This window comes from Oryctolagus cuniculus, chromosome 11 (genome assembly GCF_051225735.1).
Source record: "Oryctolagus cuniculus isolate XC-2025 breed Fujian yellow rabbit chromosome 11, ASM5122573v1, whole genome shotgun sequence".
NCBI classification, from domain to species: Eukaryota; Metazoa; Chordata; class Mammalia; order Lagomorpha; family Leporidae; genus Oryctolagus; species Oryctolagus cuniculus.
In genome coordinates this window covers 87,928,970-87,946,870 of record NC_142877.1, presented here as the reverse complement: position 1 = coordinate 87,946,870, position 17,901 = coordinate 87,928,970, and the positions used below count along the sequence as shown (strand labels likewise).

General features: G+C 34.8%; 1 protein-coding gene across 7 annotated transcripts in view; it reads right to left on the bottom strand.

Moving 5' to 3' along the window:
* LRRIQ1 (leucine rich repeats and IQ motif containing 1) overlaps positions 1-17,901 on the bottom strand; it is a 240,047-nt gene that overhangs the window by 163,537 nt on the left and 58,609 nt on the right. For all 7 annotated transcript variants that reach the window (XM_008256858.5, XM_051845711.3, XM_089307544.1 and 4 more), the window contains exons 11-12: positions 4,814-5,007; positions 4,187-4,314 (exon numbers count right to left, since the gene is read on the bottom strand). In XM_008256858.5, the coding sequence (XP_008255080.2) occupies positions 4,187-4,314; positions 4,814-5,007 (322 nt within the window). The remainder of the gene's footprint in view (positions 1-4,186; positions 4,315-4,813; positions 5,008-17,901) is intronic.

Genomic DNA, 17,901 nt, shown 5'->3' with positions numbered 1-17,901 from the left:
TTTTAAGTAATAATTGTTATAATTTATGTAACTGTAAGTTAACATTTCTAAAACATAAATTCAAGCAAGACACATAAATCATTTGAAAAATATGTATATCACTGGAAACAAAAGTTATGAAGTTAAGAAAGGAAAATTAACTTTAGTTTCTTTGCATATCTAGCCAAGAGAAGGCCAGGCTTACTCTGTAACATAATCAATCACTGTAGTTATTTAGAGATTAAAGTTAAGTCAGCATATCTGAATCTTACACAAAGCAAAGCCTTTTTGCATAAAATATATTTTCTTTATAATTTAAAAAATATAGTGAATCATCCCTTCCAATAAATGTTGAAATCACACAACTCTTCAAAATATACTTAATCCAAAGTTGTATCTCTGGCAAAAAAATTTTTAAAAGAATGTATAAATTTGTATTTCTTTTGCTTTCCTATTTCTAATACTGTCCTCCAGTTGTCCTGTCACAGTTTTTCATCTCTGTATTTCTACAATTCCCCTGCCATGGTTAAAACAAAACAAAACAAAACGCCCTGTTATTCCAAGGTCAGAAGCTCACAGAGTAACACTATGACTGGAAGCCTCACGGATCTGGCATTAGACTAACCCTTGAAATTGACCTTGACTCCTCTCTTGTATTATTCTGTTCTGCATTAGCAGAGAGAAAGAAGATACCCCTGATGAAGGAAAAAAAAAATAGCCTAAATATCAAGGCTGGAAGGAGATCTTGCTAAATGTTGCCAATCCTAGGTACAAAATTACTATTCATATCAAACCTATATAATACTGCCCCATGAAAATAATTTCTAAAGGAAAAATCCAATTTAATAAAAGAAACACTGAGAAAATAATGGCCATTATTATATTTATACCTACACTTCACTATTTTTACATAAAGGTTAAATTTACTTGAGGAAGGAAGGAACAGGAAGTAAAGGAAGATGGAGAGACAAAGTGGAGCTGTAGGAAGTAAAGGAGAGATGAGAGGAGAAAGGGAAAAACTGAAAATCTGTTGGTACATAATTAGTGAATTTAAATCTATGATATTTGCTAATTCTAGATTTAAAATTTTAAGCAAAAATCTAAGTGTATTCATTAACAAGAAAATTCTTACTTGCATATACTATGTTTCTACTAAGTCTTCATCCTTCTACTTAAGGGATTTTGAAATATTCATAGCTAATGATACATTAAGACTTTCAGGATATATTTTTGTCTCTTTTCAAGTACTTCATTTTTAAATCAGTAAGTGATTTAGTGACACACAGGTTATGTGAGACATCAAATGAAAATCATCAATAGTTTTAGCGTTAAATATCAACAAAAATTCTCTTTGCAAAAAAAAAATCCAAGAAATTAATGCTTTGACCAAATATTTTTGTAATATTATTGGATTTTGTCTTTTTGGCTAACCATGATTTAAAATAATGCCCCTTTTCTCTTTTGAAATTTTAATCAAGAAAACAGGCTATCCATTCACCTTTATGACTATTCATTAGGATGGTGGAAACCTAATAGTGGAATCCTTTATTTAAACCTCTAGAACTTTTCCTTTTACTGACATTCTGTGTATATTTTTTTCCAAGAAAATTCAAACCAGAAAGACAAAGGACATTAGTGAAAACCTAATACCATTTGACCTTGTCACATTAGCCCTGGGCATTAAAAAGATATAAATTTCAAAGATGACAAAAAGCAAAAGATTTGTACAATGAGCAGCCAATGGGTAATAGTTTCCATTTTCTGCTCCTATTTAGAGTCTCATGGAAGTAGAAAGTTATATGAAGCCAGGGAGTCTTCCAGTCAGGGCTCCACTGAGTCAAACTTAAAACAGTCACATGTCCTAATGAAAATTTAAAACAGAAGTCTGGATGAAACAAATATTTCAAACAATATGTACTAAGTACCATTCTTTATATGTATTCCATTTGTTAGGAAAAAAAAAACATATGGATACATAATTCCTTCCTTGTGATGAAAATATTTATCAAAAATTAAGGGAAAATATATGCAATTTAAAGGCTAGGCCAACTACAAAACCAAGTATCATATTTTTAAAATGTTTCTCAAAATAGCAAAATGACTTCACCTACATTTTGTTTGTATCATCATTAAAGTCCAAGGAATGGATAAAGTAGGCATCATTACATTTTTATACGTGGGCGGTGAGTGGGGGGAACGAGGCTTAAATACTGAGGAGAGAGTTGTTCAACATCAATTTACTGATAAGCCATAGATTAAAACTTCAATCCCAGATGGGCTGACTCTGTTTTATCAAACTTGATATGATTCTTTAGGAGTCAATGCACATATAAAAGCATAATGTTAAGATGGTTAAGTTCCATAGTTAAGGGTATTTAGCTTGTGTTAAAAAAAAATCTTTAGATTGGTGATCATTTTTAAACTATGTTACAAAGGAAAAATTTTACTATTCTATGTCAATTTTCATCACTTTTCCCTGATGCCCTTAGGCCTTCTCCCTTCATCCTCTCAGAAACAGCAGACCGTTACCTGTGTAAAGAACTTTGAGAGACCCCCCACCAAAACTGTCAAATATAAGCAAGTGTTGTGCATATTAAATAATAATTATACTTTTTGTACAGATAAAATATTGAGTTCTTTTATCCCTAAATATTTTTGAAGGATATATAGCATGTGTTTTTTAATATCTCAAAATATCAAATCCCAGGCCAATATTCCAATGTTATAAGGCTAGTCAAACAAAATTAAAATAGGGATCATTTGCAATAATTATATCAATCATCTTTTTCAATTATAAAAAATTAGTACACTAATTTATATAATATCCGCTAGGTTGATATTGGATTATATCAGATTGATAGCATTAAAGTCTATCAGATAGTATTATTTAAATTTTAGGCATAGAATATTTCTTTATTTAAATTGCCCAAATAAATTAAAGTTACTATTTTCATAATACATTCATGATTTAAATATTTTTGATCTCTTTAAGTATTTTTAAAGCTTATTAATACGGTTTGAGATCAGTTCTGTAAAATGTGCTATGTATATCAATTCCTGAGTGGTTTATTGTGTATGGTCAAAACACAGCTAAATATTTCATTTTAAAATTATATTTGCTACCTGGAAAATATTCTGAAAAAATCCAGTGTGTGTATAGATAGCCAAATTCTTACACAGTGCTTCTGTTGGAGCTAGTTCAAGGAGCAAATATAAACACAGTTGAACTTTCATATCTTAGATCTGATTAAAACAATTTAAGGGAATTTTTTTTTTTAACACAGATTCAGTTTTCAATCATCAAAGTTTCGTATGTGAAAGCCAAATAGTCTAGAACATACATGCTCATAGTGCAAGCACTATTGTGGCCGAGATTGAGAGATAACTTTGCATATGTTTTGGGAAATAATGGAGATACACAGATACACGTTAGACTGTCTTTATTCACTTGTTTTGTAAGCATAGTCTAACCCAAAGAAGCGATTTCTTGTTAAAGGTGGTTCCTCTTATTCCACTCCATGTGCCTTTGATGAACAAATTAATCTTATTAGAGTAAACAGTTCTCAATTAAATAGTAAGCAGAGGGGGAGTTACATGTATTCTGCTCCTGTTTTGGTTTTAGACAGTTATTCTTTGCAAGGATCCAGATGTTTGGTGGTCTCAAATGGATTTTGTGGGACAGGTACACATTTCAGTTTAATGTTAAGGTATTTTTTTTCAAGTGTTACTTTATATCCCTAGGGAAATCAAATTTAAATCTATCTTAACAGTTACAAAAGATATGCAAGTTGAGAGCAGGTTAAAAATCTTTTTTTTATTTTCCCTAAGACTTAATAGGTACCATTTGAACGAATGAGACATCCTTCTGAATTAGATTAACTACCTCCTGTATTTTCCGGGGAACTATATTCTTTACAATTATAAACAAAGCTACCCTGAGTTCTACAAGTACATCTTTGAGAAGAAACAAAATGAGGAAGATAAATCAATAACTAAAATTCTGCTAAACTTCTAGGTTATGACATAACATCCCTCTAATATCTCAAAATGTTTAAGGTTATCTTTGTAATTTATGTCCTAAGTTAGTCTGATGCATTCCCATTGAATTGCTGGAGAAACGCAGCTTTTCCAGTTGTATATAAACATCACATATTTATTTTAAGCAATCCTTCACGGAATGTGTTGCTTAAACAGTGTATGCATTTACCTGTTTTGAGAGATAGTAAGATTTTGTAATAAAGGCAGCCAATATGAAGAAAATGCTTCCACAGCTGAAATGCTATTATCATCCAAGTATAATTCCCTTAGTAGAACATGATTATCCAAGGACGGAAGCTATAATTAAATTTGGCTCATTAGTTTGTAGTATTCAAAATACTTTGTCTTTTAAGTAAATTTAAAAATATAAAATCCATCAAAATTACAGATAAGTTCTTTATCATCAATGCCACTAAAGGAGACTTTTAATGTAAATACAATTTCTGTTCATTAATTTCATAATTTTAATATTCTTTATTAAAGGAATTTTATGACAAAATAATTAGAATTTTATAAGGGATAAATTTGTTCCCACACACACTAAAATAACTGAAAATGTATTAGATATTATATTTTAGTACTATGAAAACTGACATTTTATTTATTTATAAAATATTATAACTGTTGATCACTTATGAAACAGAAAAATGTATGGAAGATTTAAAAGCAAATTGAAAAGCAAATGCATCTGATAAGAAAACAAAAAATAGTCAAAATTGCTTTAAAAATGAATAGTCGATATTTCTATCAGAAAGAAAGTGTATTAATGACAAATCAATTAATTCAAAGAAATTACCTCACTTAGATAATTCCCCTGTAACTTCAATATTTGGAGCAGCCCACAATTATCAATGCCTTCAACATCAGTCAGATGATTATATGAGCAATCCAGGTGTATAATGGTAGGTGTGTCACAAAGACCTTTTGTACTAATTAACTGATTATGGTCCACGAATAGTTGCTGAAGATTTTTCAAAGATTCTAAACCACCTGGAAGAAAAATTTTCTACTATCATTTGTATCATACATTCTTTTTTTTTTTAACTTTTATTTAGTGAATATAAATTTCCAAAGTACAGCTTATGGATTACAATGGCTTCCCCCCCATAACGTCCCTCCCACCCGCAACCCTCCCTTTTCCCACTCCCTCTCCCCTTCCATTCATCATATCATACATTCTTACTGAAATGTGTTATTATTTAAACTGACATCTCAGAGGTATATTTTTGAATGACATGTCTCAACTGAAAATTGAATTACATATTAAAAGATATACATTGGACACTGAATGTTTTATTTTTAACTAAACAGGGAATAGATAGAAAACCTTTTTTTTAAGAAAGGACATTTTTCAACTACTCTAATGCTTTTGAATTTGTAATTCTAGCTTTAAGTTGCATGTAGAATATTAGGTCATCATTTTTCTACCACTGGAACATGTACTTTAGATTTCCAAATGAATTCAGCACAATGGGATAAGAATCAATGAAATATTAGCAACTGCACCTAAGTGGTTATAAGAATAAAAACTGCGAAGGTTGTTTAAATGAATTATCAGGAGTTAGCATTGAAAAGAACAGCCAAGGAAGTCTGTAAAAGCTTCATGGAGGATATTAAATATCTAGAAAATGTTATTCAGAGGCAGGCACTGTGGCACAGCACATTAAGCCATTGCCAGCAATGGCACATCTCACACTGGAATGTCTAATCTGTCCTGGCTACAGAGTTTGTGATCAAGTTTCCTGCCTCCTGGCATAAACCCTACACAGCAATGACTGTTGAGGTCGTTTTGGGGGGTGAACCAGGAGATGGAGGCCATTTCTCTTCCTCCCTCTCTCCTGACCTTCCTTCCTCCCTGTCACTCTGCCTTTCAAATAAATAAATGCATTTTTTTAAATGTTCATGTGTGTGTGTGTGTGTGTATGTGTCTAGGTTCTATTCTGTGTAATATATGTGTGTGTATGTAGGTCCTACTCCATGTACATACGTGTGTGTGTGTGTGTGTGTGTGTGTGTCTGTTTAGAGCCTACTCATATATATTCTGTGTAGGTCTTACTCTGTTAGTTAAAATAAGTAATTCTTAAAACTGAAAATAAAGTTTAAGGCCTTGAGTAAGTGAAATATCTTCTGTGAGGATCATATACATAGGAGTCAATGAGGCTAAATCTTGGAGAGCTGTGCTTCATTCCAATTTTCTTGCCAAACTCTCACAACTTTTTTTCAATTCAATGTTAGAACACACAAAAGATTTTTCTTTTTTTAATTTTATTTATACTCTTTTGAAGTAGCTTTTTTCAAAAATCAATTACTGGTGTCAAGCCTTTACAACTGTGTCTGTCCTTTTCCTCTAGGATTTATTTTTTTAAAGATTTGTTTATTTTAAAGGAAGAGTGACTGAGGAAGAAGAGGAAGGGAGGGAGGAAGACAGAGACAGACAGACAGACAGACAGAGATCTTCCACCTGTTGGTTCACTTCCCAAACCACAGCAACTGCCCGGCCTGAGCCAGACTGAAGCCAGAAGCCAGGAATTTCAGCCACCATCTGTGGCCTTCCCTGGCACCCTAGCTTGAGTACTGGATTGAAGTGCAGCAGCCAGTATTTAAACTTGCACTCCAACATGGACTGCTGGTGTCACAAGTAGCAGCTTTACCATTGTACCAAAATGTTAGCCCCACATAGACTTTTTTTTAATAAAAAAAAAAGGAATTTAATAATTGATTGAAACAGACAACCTTTAAAAGAAACCAAAATGCATATAAAATATCTGGAACTTACTAATAAATTTATCCTGAAGTGATTTAGAAATTTTACCCAAGATTTTTTTCTGAATATATATTACTTTGCAAAAAAAGGGTAGACTCTTATATTGAGATGGAAGAATAAAAGGAATAATCATGTAATATTACCAAGATCCCACAAAAAAATCTAACTTTTATCATATTTTTAAAATTCAGATAATTAAATAGGATTATGAATTTATTATACAATATTTCAGAGACACATTTCAAAAGAATTTAATTCAAAATTGTGGAATCTCTAATAGCTTGAGTCAAAAAAGCAACTTAATGATATGCATGGTTATTTCTTACAAAAATGCAATTTCTTTTACTTTTTAAGCATTTTTATGCCAAAATGTAAATTTTCTTGTGAAGAGAACTAAAATATGTAACACAAAAGAAAAGCATGGGATACCAATAGAAGAAAAGAAGAAACCCAAATCCAAATTTGTATACTAATCTGACATTTGAAATTTTCATCTACAATCAATAGAGAAGTACTGGCATTTTCCTATAATGTAAAACAGTACTTATGATGGAGAAATTACCTGTTGCTATCAAGGAATAAACTGTTCTGCCCTCTCAAATATTTGACTAAGTTAAAATATAGGTTAAATTTATATTATAAAATTTTTTATATATATGTATGCATTATGTAGTCACCAAATCAGGGTACTTGGCATATCCATGACTTTATATGCATATCATTTCTTGTGGTGAGAGAATTCAAAAATCTCTCTTTTAAATTTCTTCAAATATAGAATACTATTTTTATTATTTACTGTTTTATTTTAAGGTATTCACGTCTTATAGTTTTTTTTTAAACTTTTATTTAATGAATATAAATTTCCAAAGTACAGCTTATGGATTACAATAGCTTCCCCCCCATAACGTCCCTCCCACTCACAACCCTCCCCTTTCCCACTCCCTCTCCCCTTCCATTCACATCAAGATTCATTTTCGATTCTCTTTATATACAGAAGATCAGTTTAGCATACATTAAGTAAAGATTTCAACAGTTTGCTCCCACACAGAAACATAAAGTGAAAAATACTGTTTGAGTACTAGTTATAGCATTAAATCTCAATGTACAGCACACTAAGGACAGAGCTCCTACATGAGGAGTAAGTGCACAGTGACTCCTGTTGTTGACTTAACAAATTGACACTCTTGTTTATGGCATCAGTAATCACCCTAGGCTCTTGTCATGAGCTGCCAAGGCTATGGAAGCCTTTTGAGTTCACCAACTCTGATCATATTTAGACAAGGCCATGGTCAAAGTGGAAGTTGTCTCCTCCCTTCAGAGAAAGGTACCTCCTTCTTTGAAGACATGTTCTTTCCACTGGGATCTCACTCGCAGAGATCTTTCATTTAGGTTTTTTTTTTTTTTTTCAGAGTGTCTTGGCTTTCCATGCCTGAAATACTCTCATGGGCTTTTCAGCCAGATCCACATGCATTAAGGGCTGATTCTGAGGCCAGAGTGCTATTTAGGACATCTGCCATTCTATGGGTCTGCTGTGTATCTCACTTCCCATGTTGGATCATTCTCTCCCTTTTTTATTCTATCAGCTAGTATTTGCAGACACTAGTCTTGTTTGTGTGATCCCTTTGGTTCTTAGTCCTATCATTATGATCAATTGTGAACACAATTTGATCACTGGGACTAGTGAGATGGCATTGGTACATGCCACCTTGATGGGATTGAATTGGAATCCCCTGGTATGTTTCTAACTCTACCGTTTGAGGTAAGTCAGCTTGAGCATGTCCCGAATTGCACATCTCTTCCCTCTCTTATTCCCACTCTTATATTTAACAGCGATCACTTTTCAGTTAAGTTTCAGCACTTAAGAAGAATTGTGTATTGACTGCAGTATTCAACCAAAAGTATTAAGTAGAACAAACAAAAAAATACTAAGAGGAATAACATATTAAGTTGTTCATCAACAATCAGGGCGAGGGCTGATCAAGTCACCATTTCTCATAATGTTCATTTCACTTTAACAGGTTTCCTTTTTGGTGCTCAGTTAGTTGTCACCTATCAGGGAGAACATGTGGTATTTGTCCCTTTAGGATTGGTTTATTTCACTCAGCATAATGTTTTCCAAATTCCTAACAGGGATCACTTTTCAGTTAAATTTAAACACCTAAGAATAATTGTGTGTTAATTACAGAGTTCAATCAATGGTACCAGAACAAAAAAATTACTAAAATGGATACAGTATTACAATGTACATCAACCATCAGGACAAGAGCTGATCAAGTCACTGTTTCTCATACTGTCCATTTCACTTCAACAAGTTTCCCCTTTAGGTTAAATTTATATTATAAATTACAAGGGATAAGATTTATTGTATTAGGGTGAAATGACCATTTTTCCATTCAATTATTGCTTATAAAAATTGTCTATATTCCCACTAAACTAGGGTCTTTTTTTTGCATTTTACTTGTTAAACTTCTTATTCCAGTAATGTATTAAGCCTTTTTATTGTACTGTAAATTTAAAATATGTTATCTCAAAACTAAAAAAGAAAGGGAGAAGAAAGGAAAGGGAGAGGGAGAGGATGAGAAAATGAGAGGTTAAAGAGAGAATATTATTATGTTAGTGGAATTGTATCTACAAACCATATTGAATATGTTAAGCATTAATTAAAAATTTAAAGAAAAATGATTTTTAGAAAAAATAGTGTATTTCATTTGATAATAAATGCATATTAGCTACAATGTAACGCCGTGTCTGCTGAAATAAAACATAGATCAGGGTTCAATGTGCCTTATGGTCATTTCTAATGAACATCAATTAACCCATTGGATTACAATAACAGTTGGCAGTCTAGGCAGAAGGGAACACCAGTTAAGACAGATTAGCAGTAGCATAGAATGAAATGTCATTTTCAAATACTGAAACATCTTAAACAATCCATGTTCACAAGCTTACTATTACTAAAAGCCATTTAAGTGGATTTTCAGTTTTCCAGAAATAACATTTTGTATAAACTCATTTGGAGCAGGGACAGTACCTGTGAAGTCTTCAAGATTAACTCATGAAGAAAAGCAAGAATGAAGCATCAGGCTACACATTGCAGTAAGGTAAAAAGTTTGGCAAAGGAAAATGAAAAGAAATTATAGATCAACAAGAGGAAAATCTGCAAGCAGAAAAGGTAGACAGAATTCTGGGATGAAGAAAGAGCTTAATATGGATGAAAATAAAACAATATATATTTTACAATTATCAAAGGCATTTTTATTTATGCTAAAATATATGTTCGACAGTGTCAGACACAGTTGTCAAAGGTGGCTTTGCCTTTGGAAGTGATGAAGCAGCTTAAGATTTTTGATAGAGGCAAAACTAATCCAGAGGCTATGGAAATAAAGAGGGGGGGGTCACAGTGCAGTGCAAGTGGAAACAATACTTGTAGAATACTTTTTAGATTTTTGATAACAGCCAGGAGGTTCTCCAAAGTTCTTAGAATGGCCTCCAGGACCTGTTGTGATCTGTCTCTCATTATCTCTCTGAATTCATCCTCTACTCATTTCATCTCCTTCCCTAAATTCATCCCAATATGCTGGCCTTTTTGCTATGCTTCACACATACCATGCACGCTTCCATGTTAAGCCTGTTTATTAGAAAGAGCTTTAAGTATGTGACATGTTAGGCTAGAGACATTAAATAAAGCTTATGAGGTAAAATCAAATTTTAAAACACATTATGTTTTTCAATCAATATACAAAGAAGCTAAAATTTGTCTATTCAATAGTCTGTAAGAGTTACAGATCTACTGGAATAACCATAATTTCAAACCTCATAATGCTGAGGAATATTTTTATCTTGCATCTCTAATTCTATGAACCCATTGCATGGTCATAAATAAGCAATATATTAGAGATATTCCTTACCATATTGCTTCAATGTAGAAATGGAGACTAGTTAAATGTCTATCAGTATGCTGAAGTGAAATGGACACTATGAGAAACAATGATCAGCCCTTGTCCTGACTGTCAAGAAACACTTGATCAGCCCTTGTCCTGACTGTCGAGGAACAACTTACTACTTTATTCCTTTTAGTATTTTCTGTTCTACTTAATACTATTGGTTGAACTCTTTAATTAACACAAATTATTCTTAGGTGTTAAATTTAACTGAAAAGTGATCCCTGTTAAATATAAGAGTGGGAATAAGAGAGGGAAGAGATGTACAGTTCAGCACATGCTCAATCGGACTTGCCCCTAACAGCAGAGTTAGAAACATGCCAGGGGATTCCAATTCAGTCCATCAAGGTTGCATGTACCAATGCCATTTCACTAGTTCAAGTGATCAGTTTCAGTTCACAATTGATCATACTGATAGGTCTAAGAGTCAAAGGGGTCACATAAACAAAACTAGTGTCTGCTAACACTATCTGATAGAATTAAGAAGGAGAGAACGATCTAACATGGGAAGCGGGATAACACAGCAGACTCATAGAATGGCAGATGTCCTAAACAGCACTCTGGCCTCAGAATCAGCCCTTAAGGCACTCAGATCTGGCTGAAGAGCCCATGAGAGTATTTTAGGCATGGAAAGCCAAGACACTCTGAAAAAAAAAAAAAAAAAGGACCTAAATGAAAGATCTCTGCAAGTGCAAGTGAGATCCCAGTGGAAAGAACGGGCCATCAAAGAAGAAGGTACCTTTCTCTGAAGGGAGGAGAGAGAACTTCCACTTTGACTATGACCTTGCCTAAATAAGATCGGAGTTGGTGAACTCAAAAGGCTTCCAGAGTCTTGGCAACTCATGACAAGAGTCTCGGGTGATTGCTGACACCGTAAGTAAGAGTGTTAATTGTTAAGTCAACAACAGGAGTCACTGTGCACTTACTCCTCATGTAGGATCTCTGTCCTTAATGTGTTGTACTATGTGAATTAATGCTATAACTAGTACTCAAACAGTAGTTTACACTTTGTGTTTCTGTGTGGGTGCAAACTGTTGAAATCTTTACTTAGTATATACTAAATTGATCTTCTGTATATAAAGATAATTGAAAGTGAATTTTGATGTGAATGGGATGGGAGATGGAGCGGGAGATGGGAGGGTTGCAGTGGGAGGGAGGTTGTGGAGGGAAAAAATGGCTATAATCCAAAATCTGTACTTTGGAAATTTATATTTATTAAATAAAAGTTAAAAAAAGTCTATCAGTAAAAGGACAGTTAAATACAATATGGAATATATCCAAAGTTAATAAGCATAATCTTTATGTGTAATAGTACTTACATGGAATGATGTCTGTGATATATTATTCTATGTGAAATTCAAGTTTAATACATGGACTTTCAGCTATTGAATAAATCTAAATCTAAGTCTATGCATAAACCTGAATCAAATTCTATACATCTGTAATTGTATTGTATAGAAGACAGTCTGCATTGACTTATAAACAACTCTGTAATCCTGCAAAATGACAGAGAGAAGTGGTGAGCAGGTCAAGTTTTACTGTTTACACTGTGTATGTCTCTGTTCCTTTAAATTCTAAAAAGAGAACATACTTCTTGTTAATATTTTTAAAAATAACATCTTTGAAAAAGGAAACACAGCAAGTACTGAAGACAACCATTGCTCTAATTTAACCCTGACCACCACCAAAAATAACAAAAATTGGTTGTTGAAGTGAACTATTAAGAACTTAGAAAAACCTGATGCTATTCTTCATCCAAAAAAATTGCCTATAGCCAAAGTGAAGAACACTGAACATGGGAAGCCGTATCTCTTATATTTTAAGATAGAAGAGCTAAAGGAAAATTGAAAAAAAAGAAAGAAAGAAAGAAAAGAAAAGAAAAGAAAAGAAAAGAAAAGAAAAGAAAAGAAAAGAAAAGAAAAGAAAAGAAAAGAAAAGAAAAGAAAAAAATCACGGAGGCCAGAATTGTGGTGTAGCAGGTTAAGCTGTCATCTGCAGTGTCGGCATCCCGTACGGGCGCTGGTTCAAGTTCTAGCTGCTCCACTTCTGATTCAATTTCCTGCTAACAGCCTGGGAAACGCAGTGGATGATAGTCCAAACTCATGGCTCCTGGCTTCAGCCTGGCCCAGTCTCAGCTGATGTGACCATTTTTGGGGAGTGAACTAGTGGATGGAAGACCTCTCTGTCTCCTCCCCTCTCCCTCTGTAACTCTGAGTTTCAAGTAAATAAAATAAACCTTTAGGAAAATCACAGTAAGCTTGCCCTCTAAAGCACTGGCTGAAATATAACAATGAAAAGGGTGGCACATATGAGAAAAGTAAATTTTGATTATATAAAGTCAGCCTAATGAGAAAAATAAAATGAAATAAGCTAAAACTATATGTACCTAGGGCCTGGCATCAAACCTATATCAGTGTCATTGAGCCTAGAGATGATTGTGGTCCTACTTCACAGCTTGACTGAGACATCCTGAGCTAGTATCACCCAATTAAGTGATTTCCAGACTTCTGACCCACTGAAAATGCAAGGTAACAAATGTTTGGTGTTTCAAGCGGCTCGGTTTTGGGATAATCTAATTCAGAGCAATATATAACTAATACAATAAGGATTCTATTCTGAAGTAAACATAACTCAAGAAAGAAGAAACTATGTCCAAAGTGCTTTGGGCTATGGAAGAACATATTAAAGAAATCTAACACAACAAGAGTTCAAAGATACTAAAACAAATAAGTAAACAAATGACCAAATTAACACCATGTTAGAACTAAATAAATAATTTAGAAAAAGCACTGTATGGAGATATACAAATTAAACTGCCTACAAAAAAGGAGATAATCTGCTGAGAATAAAGTGTGAGGAAGATAAAAGGTACACACTAAATCCATTTAATAATAGACATGAAGGAAAGACAAAGACAATCAAAATATGGATGCTATGACTGAAAACTGAATCAAATAAAAATTTTCCATAAACAAAGGAGTAACTTAATCTGTAGTTTCAAAAGGACATTACTTTCCAAGAAAATTTTATGGCTATATTGACAATCAAAGTAAGGCATTCCAATATGCAATGTAAGCATCTTAACTGCTAGGCCAAGTTAAATTATAATTTACATATTATTGTTAAGAAAGATATCTTAGACAAAAACAAAAAAAGGTTTCTTGCTTCAGTTATTGATTAAGAACAGAGAAAACATTTTCATTATCTAAGTGTAGTTATGAGGAGAGAAAATTCCAATTAGCCTGAAGGTTTACAACACCAACACATAATACCATATGTGTAGTGCAGCAATGATCACTATGTACTGAGAAACAAAGCAACCTAAAAATAGAACAAATACCTATATATAGCTATATTCTCATTCAAGTATGAAGGCAACTGCTACATTCTCAAATATGAAAGAATTCAGGAAATAGAATCTCCAGTAGACTCACTTTAAAAAAATGAGATTTAAACAGTTAAAGAATGACGTAAGTTAGACAAGCAAACAATGAAGAAACACTTGTAAAAAGAATTGACACTGTGGGGAGCAACTGGGAGCAACTCGGACTAGACTAAGTTACTGGAATTAAGACTTATTCTATGCATCTGCTCTCCCACAATATGGCGCTGGGAGAGGAGGAAACAGCTTCTGCACAGCTGCCTCTCACCAACTTGACAAGCTGCAGGACCTGCTCCTGATTGGAGGAGAGCAGCGTACTCGGCGTGTGGGTAGCAGAGTTGGGATTGGTGGAAGAGGACTATAAAGGAGGAGAGAGACAACATGCACCAGGAACATCTATCTGAAGGAACACCTGTGCAGCCCCCGAGAGAGCCCGCCGGCAGTGTGCCGCTCCCCCGCGGAAGTGGGGAAAGTGGCTAGGGGGAACCGCCCTTCCACGGAGGTGGAAGGGTCGGTAGCCAACCCGGGAAGAACCAGCAGCAAACCCGGGAAGGGCCGAGCAGACAAAAGAACAGCGCAGGGTCCTGTGTCGTTCCTCCACGAAGAGGGGGAGCGACATGACACCGACCATTTTCATACAGATCTAATGCTTCACTAAGATATAAACTCAGTAGGTAAATATATGGATCTTATATGAATAATAAAAGTCATGAGAGAAAAAGAAGATTGCAAAAATGTAAATTACATTGTTAAGAAGCGTAATATTGTTCAAAATATTTAAATTCTAAATTATAATGATTGTACTTAATTATTTTCCAACATTCTGATGGTGTAAAAGACAAATTCAGTCAGAAGAAATTATACTTCAAATTTTGAATTTTGACTTTTTCCTAGGTTAATAACATACAGTCATATAATTTCTCCTGATGATTGGCAGTGGCAGTGAGCCACAGGTCCCAATCAGCCAGGCTACTATTATAGTGAACAAACCATACTTTGTAATGAACTGTGTTGCTATAATATGAAAATTAATATATTAAGTATATTGAATACATTTTTGATATAATGTTTTCAACTTATGAGGGATATATTGTAACATAATCATACTGTAAGTTAAGGTCCCATATGGATTAATCAAAAAGAAAATCCCAATAAATTTTTGAAGAAATAAAGACATTAGAGTTGATAAGACTGGGAGGAACAGTTGGAGTAAAGTATAAATATGATGATTTTATCATCTTTAAAACGAGGAAGCCATCTGGCGCCACGGCTCACTAGGCTAATCCTCTGCCTTGCGGCGCTGGCACACCGGGTTCTAGTCCCGGTCGGGGCGCCGGATTCTGTCCCGGTTGCCCCTCTTCCAGGCCAGCTCTCTGCTGTGGCCCGGGAGTGCAGTGGAGGATGGCCCAAGTACTTGGGCCCTGCACCCCATGGGAGACCAGGAGAAGCACCTGGCTCCTGCCATCGGATCAGCGCGGTGTGCCGGCCGCAGCGCGTGGGCCGCAGCGGCCATTGGAGGGTGAACCAACGGCAAAGGAAGACCTTTCTCTCTGTCTCTCTCTCTCACTGTCCACTCTGCCTGTCAAAAAAAAAAAAAAAAAGAGGAAGCCAACAAGTGCAGCTTAAATTTTTTAAATAAACACATTTTAATTTTACTTTCTGCTCTATTTAACTATATTCATGAATTTTCAAATGTTATATCCTTAGTAATATTTCTATAGGATCATTAGGAGAATAAAAGTGTCCAATTATAATTTCTATGTAGATGATTTTTCTGCACTGTAAGATGATTTTAAAACACCTTACTATATTTCGACAATTGCTTATTTTATAAATCATCTTTTGAAAATTGTAATTTTATTACTTTATTTGAGAGACAGAGAGAGAGAGACAGATGGAAACAGCTCCCATATGTTGGTTCAATCCTCAAATGCCTGCAATGGCTGGGGCTGGGCAAGGCTAAAGCTGGGAGTCAGGCACACAATCCTCATCTCCCTTGTGGGTGATGGGGACTCAAACCTTGAGCCATCATTGCAGTTTCCTGGGATCACAGGAAGCAGAGCCAGGACTCAAAGGAAGGCATCCCAGTATGCGATGTGAGCATTGTATTAGCTAGACCAAGTTAAATTATAACTAACACATTAGTGTTAAGAAAGATATTTTAGACAAAGACAAAATCTGGCAGAGCTACCCAACAATCAGTTCTCTAATTTGAAGAAAAGTTAAAAGTTCTAAATCAGGAAAAAAGAAAATGATTCAAGCTTTTAAATGAAACAAGAAATGAAAGACATAAAAGCAATAAACGTCAGCAGATATAATCAAATATTATCTAAAATAACAACAATGTCTTCTTTACAGCATTAAATGGATTTAAAACCCCAAATATTATATACGTATAAGTTAGTAAATGTATTGTTAGCTTGAAATAAAATATGTATAAGCTTTGTAACTTCTATGATGAAATTAATAAATTAATGAAGTAGGAATTGAGAAAAAAAGAGGAAATGAGGGCCGGCGCCGCGGCTCACTAGGCTAATCCTCCGCCTAGCGGCGCCGGCACACCGGGTTCTAGTCCCGGTCGGGGCGCCGGATTCTGTCCTGGTTGCCCCTCTTCCAGGCCAGCCCTCTGCTGTGGCCAGGGAGTGCAGTGCAGGATGGCCCAGGTGCTTGGGCCCTGCACCCCATGGGAGACCAGGAAAAGCACCTGGCTCCTGGCTCCTGCCATCGGATCAGCGCGGTGCGCCGGCCGCAGCGCGCCGACCGCGGCGGCCATTGGAGGGTGAACCAACGGCAAAGGAAGACCTTTCTCTCTGTCTCTCTCACTGTCCACTCTGCCTGTCCAAAAAAAAAAAAAAAAAAGAGGAAATGAGGAAAAAGCCAATCCAAAAGACAACAGGACAAGGATAAGAGACAGAAATATAAAATATAAAATACAGCACAAGCTTTCAGTTTAAAGTTACAATGGCCTAGGTTCTGAGGAGCAATTCAAGTCATAAGAGAACTGAAAGGGTACAATAAGAGAGTTAAGATGCAGATTAAGCAGTATGATGGATACACATCATTGAAGATATCTATTATTATAGGAAAGGGCTATTCACAGGACCAGGACAAGATTTGTGTTCCAAGGCCCTCCTAAGTGATAACATAAGAGCTTTTGATCAGGATCTCCATATACTACACTTTAAAAGGATAATTCAAGTACAGAATGACTTCTGCACTACTGCACTACTGCAGCCCAGCTTTAAAACAAGCTCTATAACAATATCTGCATTTCACTGTACAGAAATTGCCTTTAGTATAAAACTAAAGACCTCTAAAGGAAAATGACAGTAGTCTAACTGGTGGAAACCAATTCTGTAACTTCATTTTTTCTAATATTCTCTGTCCGCCAAACAAAAAATAAACAAGGAGATTATCACCATATAATATTTTGAGTGTTCCACCAAAGCCCGTGTGTTAAAGGCTTGGTCCCCAGTATTATCAATTACACTAACAGTGTGTAAACTTAACCCAATTATAATATTTAGAGGTGAGGTCTTTGAGAAGTGATGAAATCAGATTAGGCAGTTAGGGTAGGGTCCCCATTATTGAAGTATGATGATTTTATAAGGATAGGCAGACAAATATGCATACTTTCTTGCCATGTGATGCTCTCTGTAACCTCTGAACTCTGCTTCAAGAATGCCTTCACCAGATGCAGAAACAACAGTCACCTGATTTAAGACTGTGGATTTCAACTGTTTTAAGTTATAAAGTTAGCTTTCTCAGATATGTCACTGAAGTGATAAAAAGCTGAC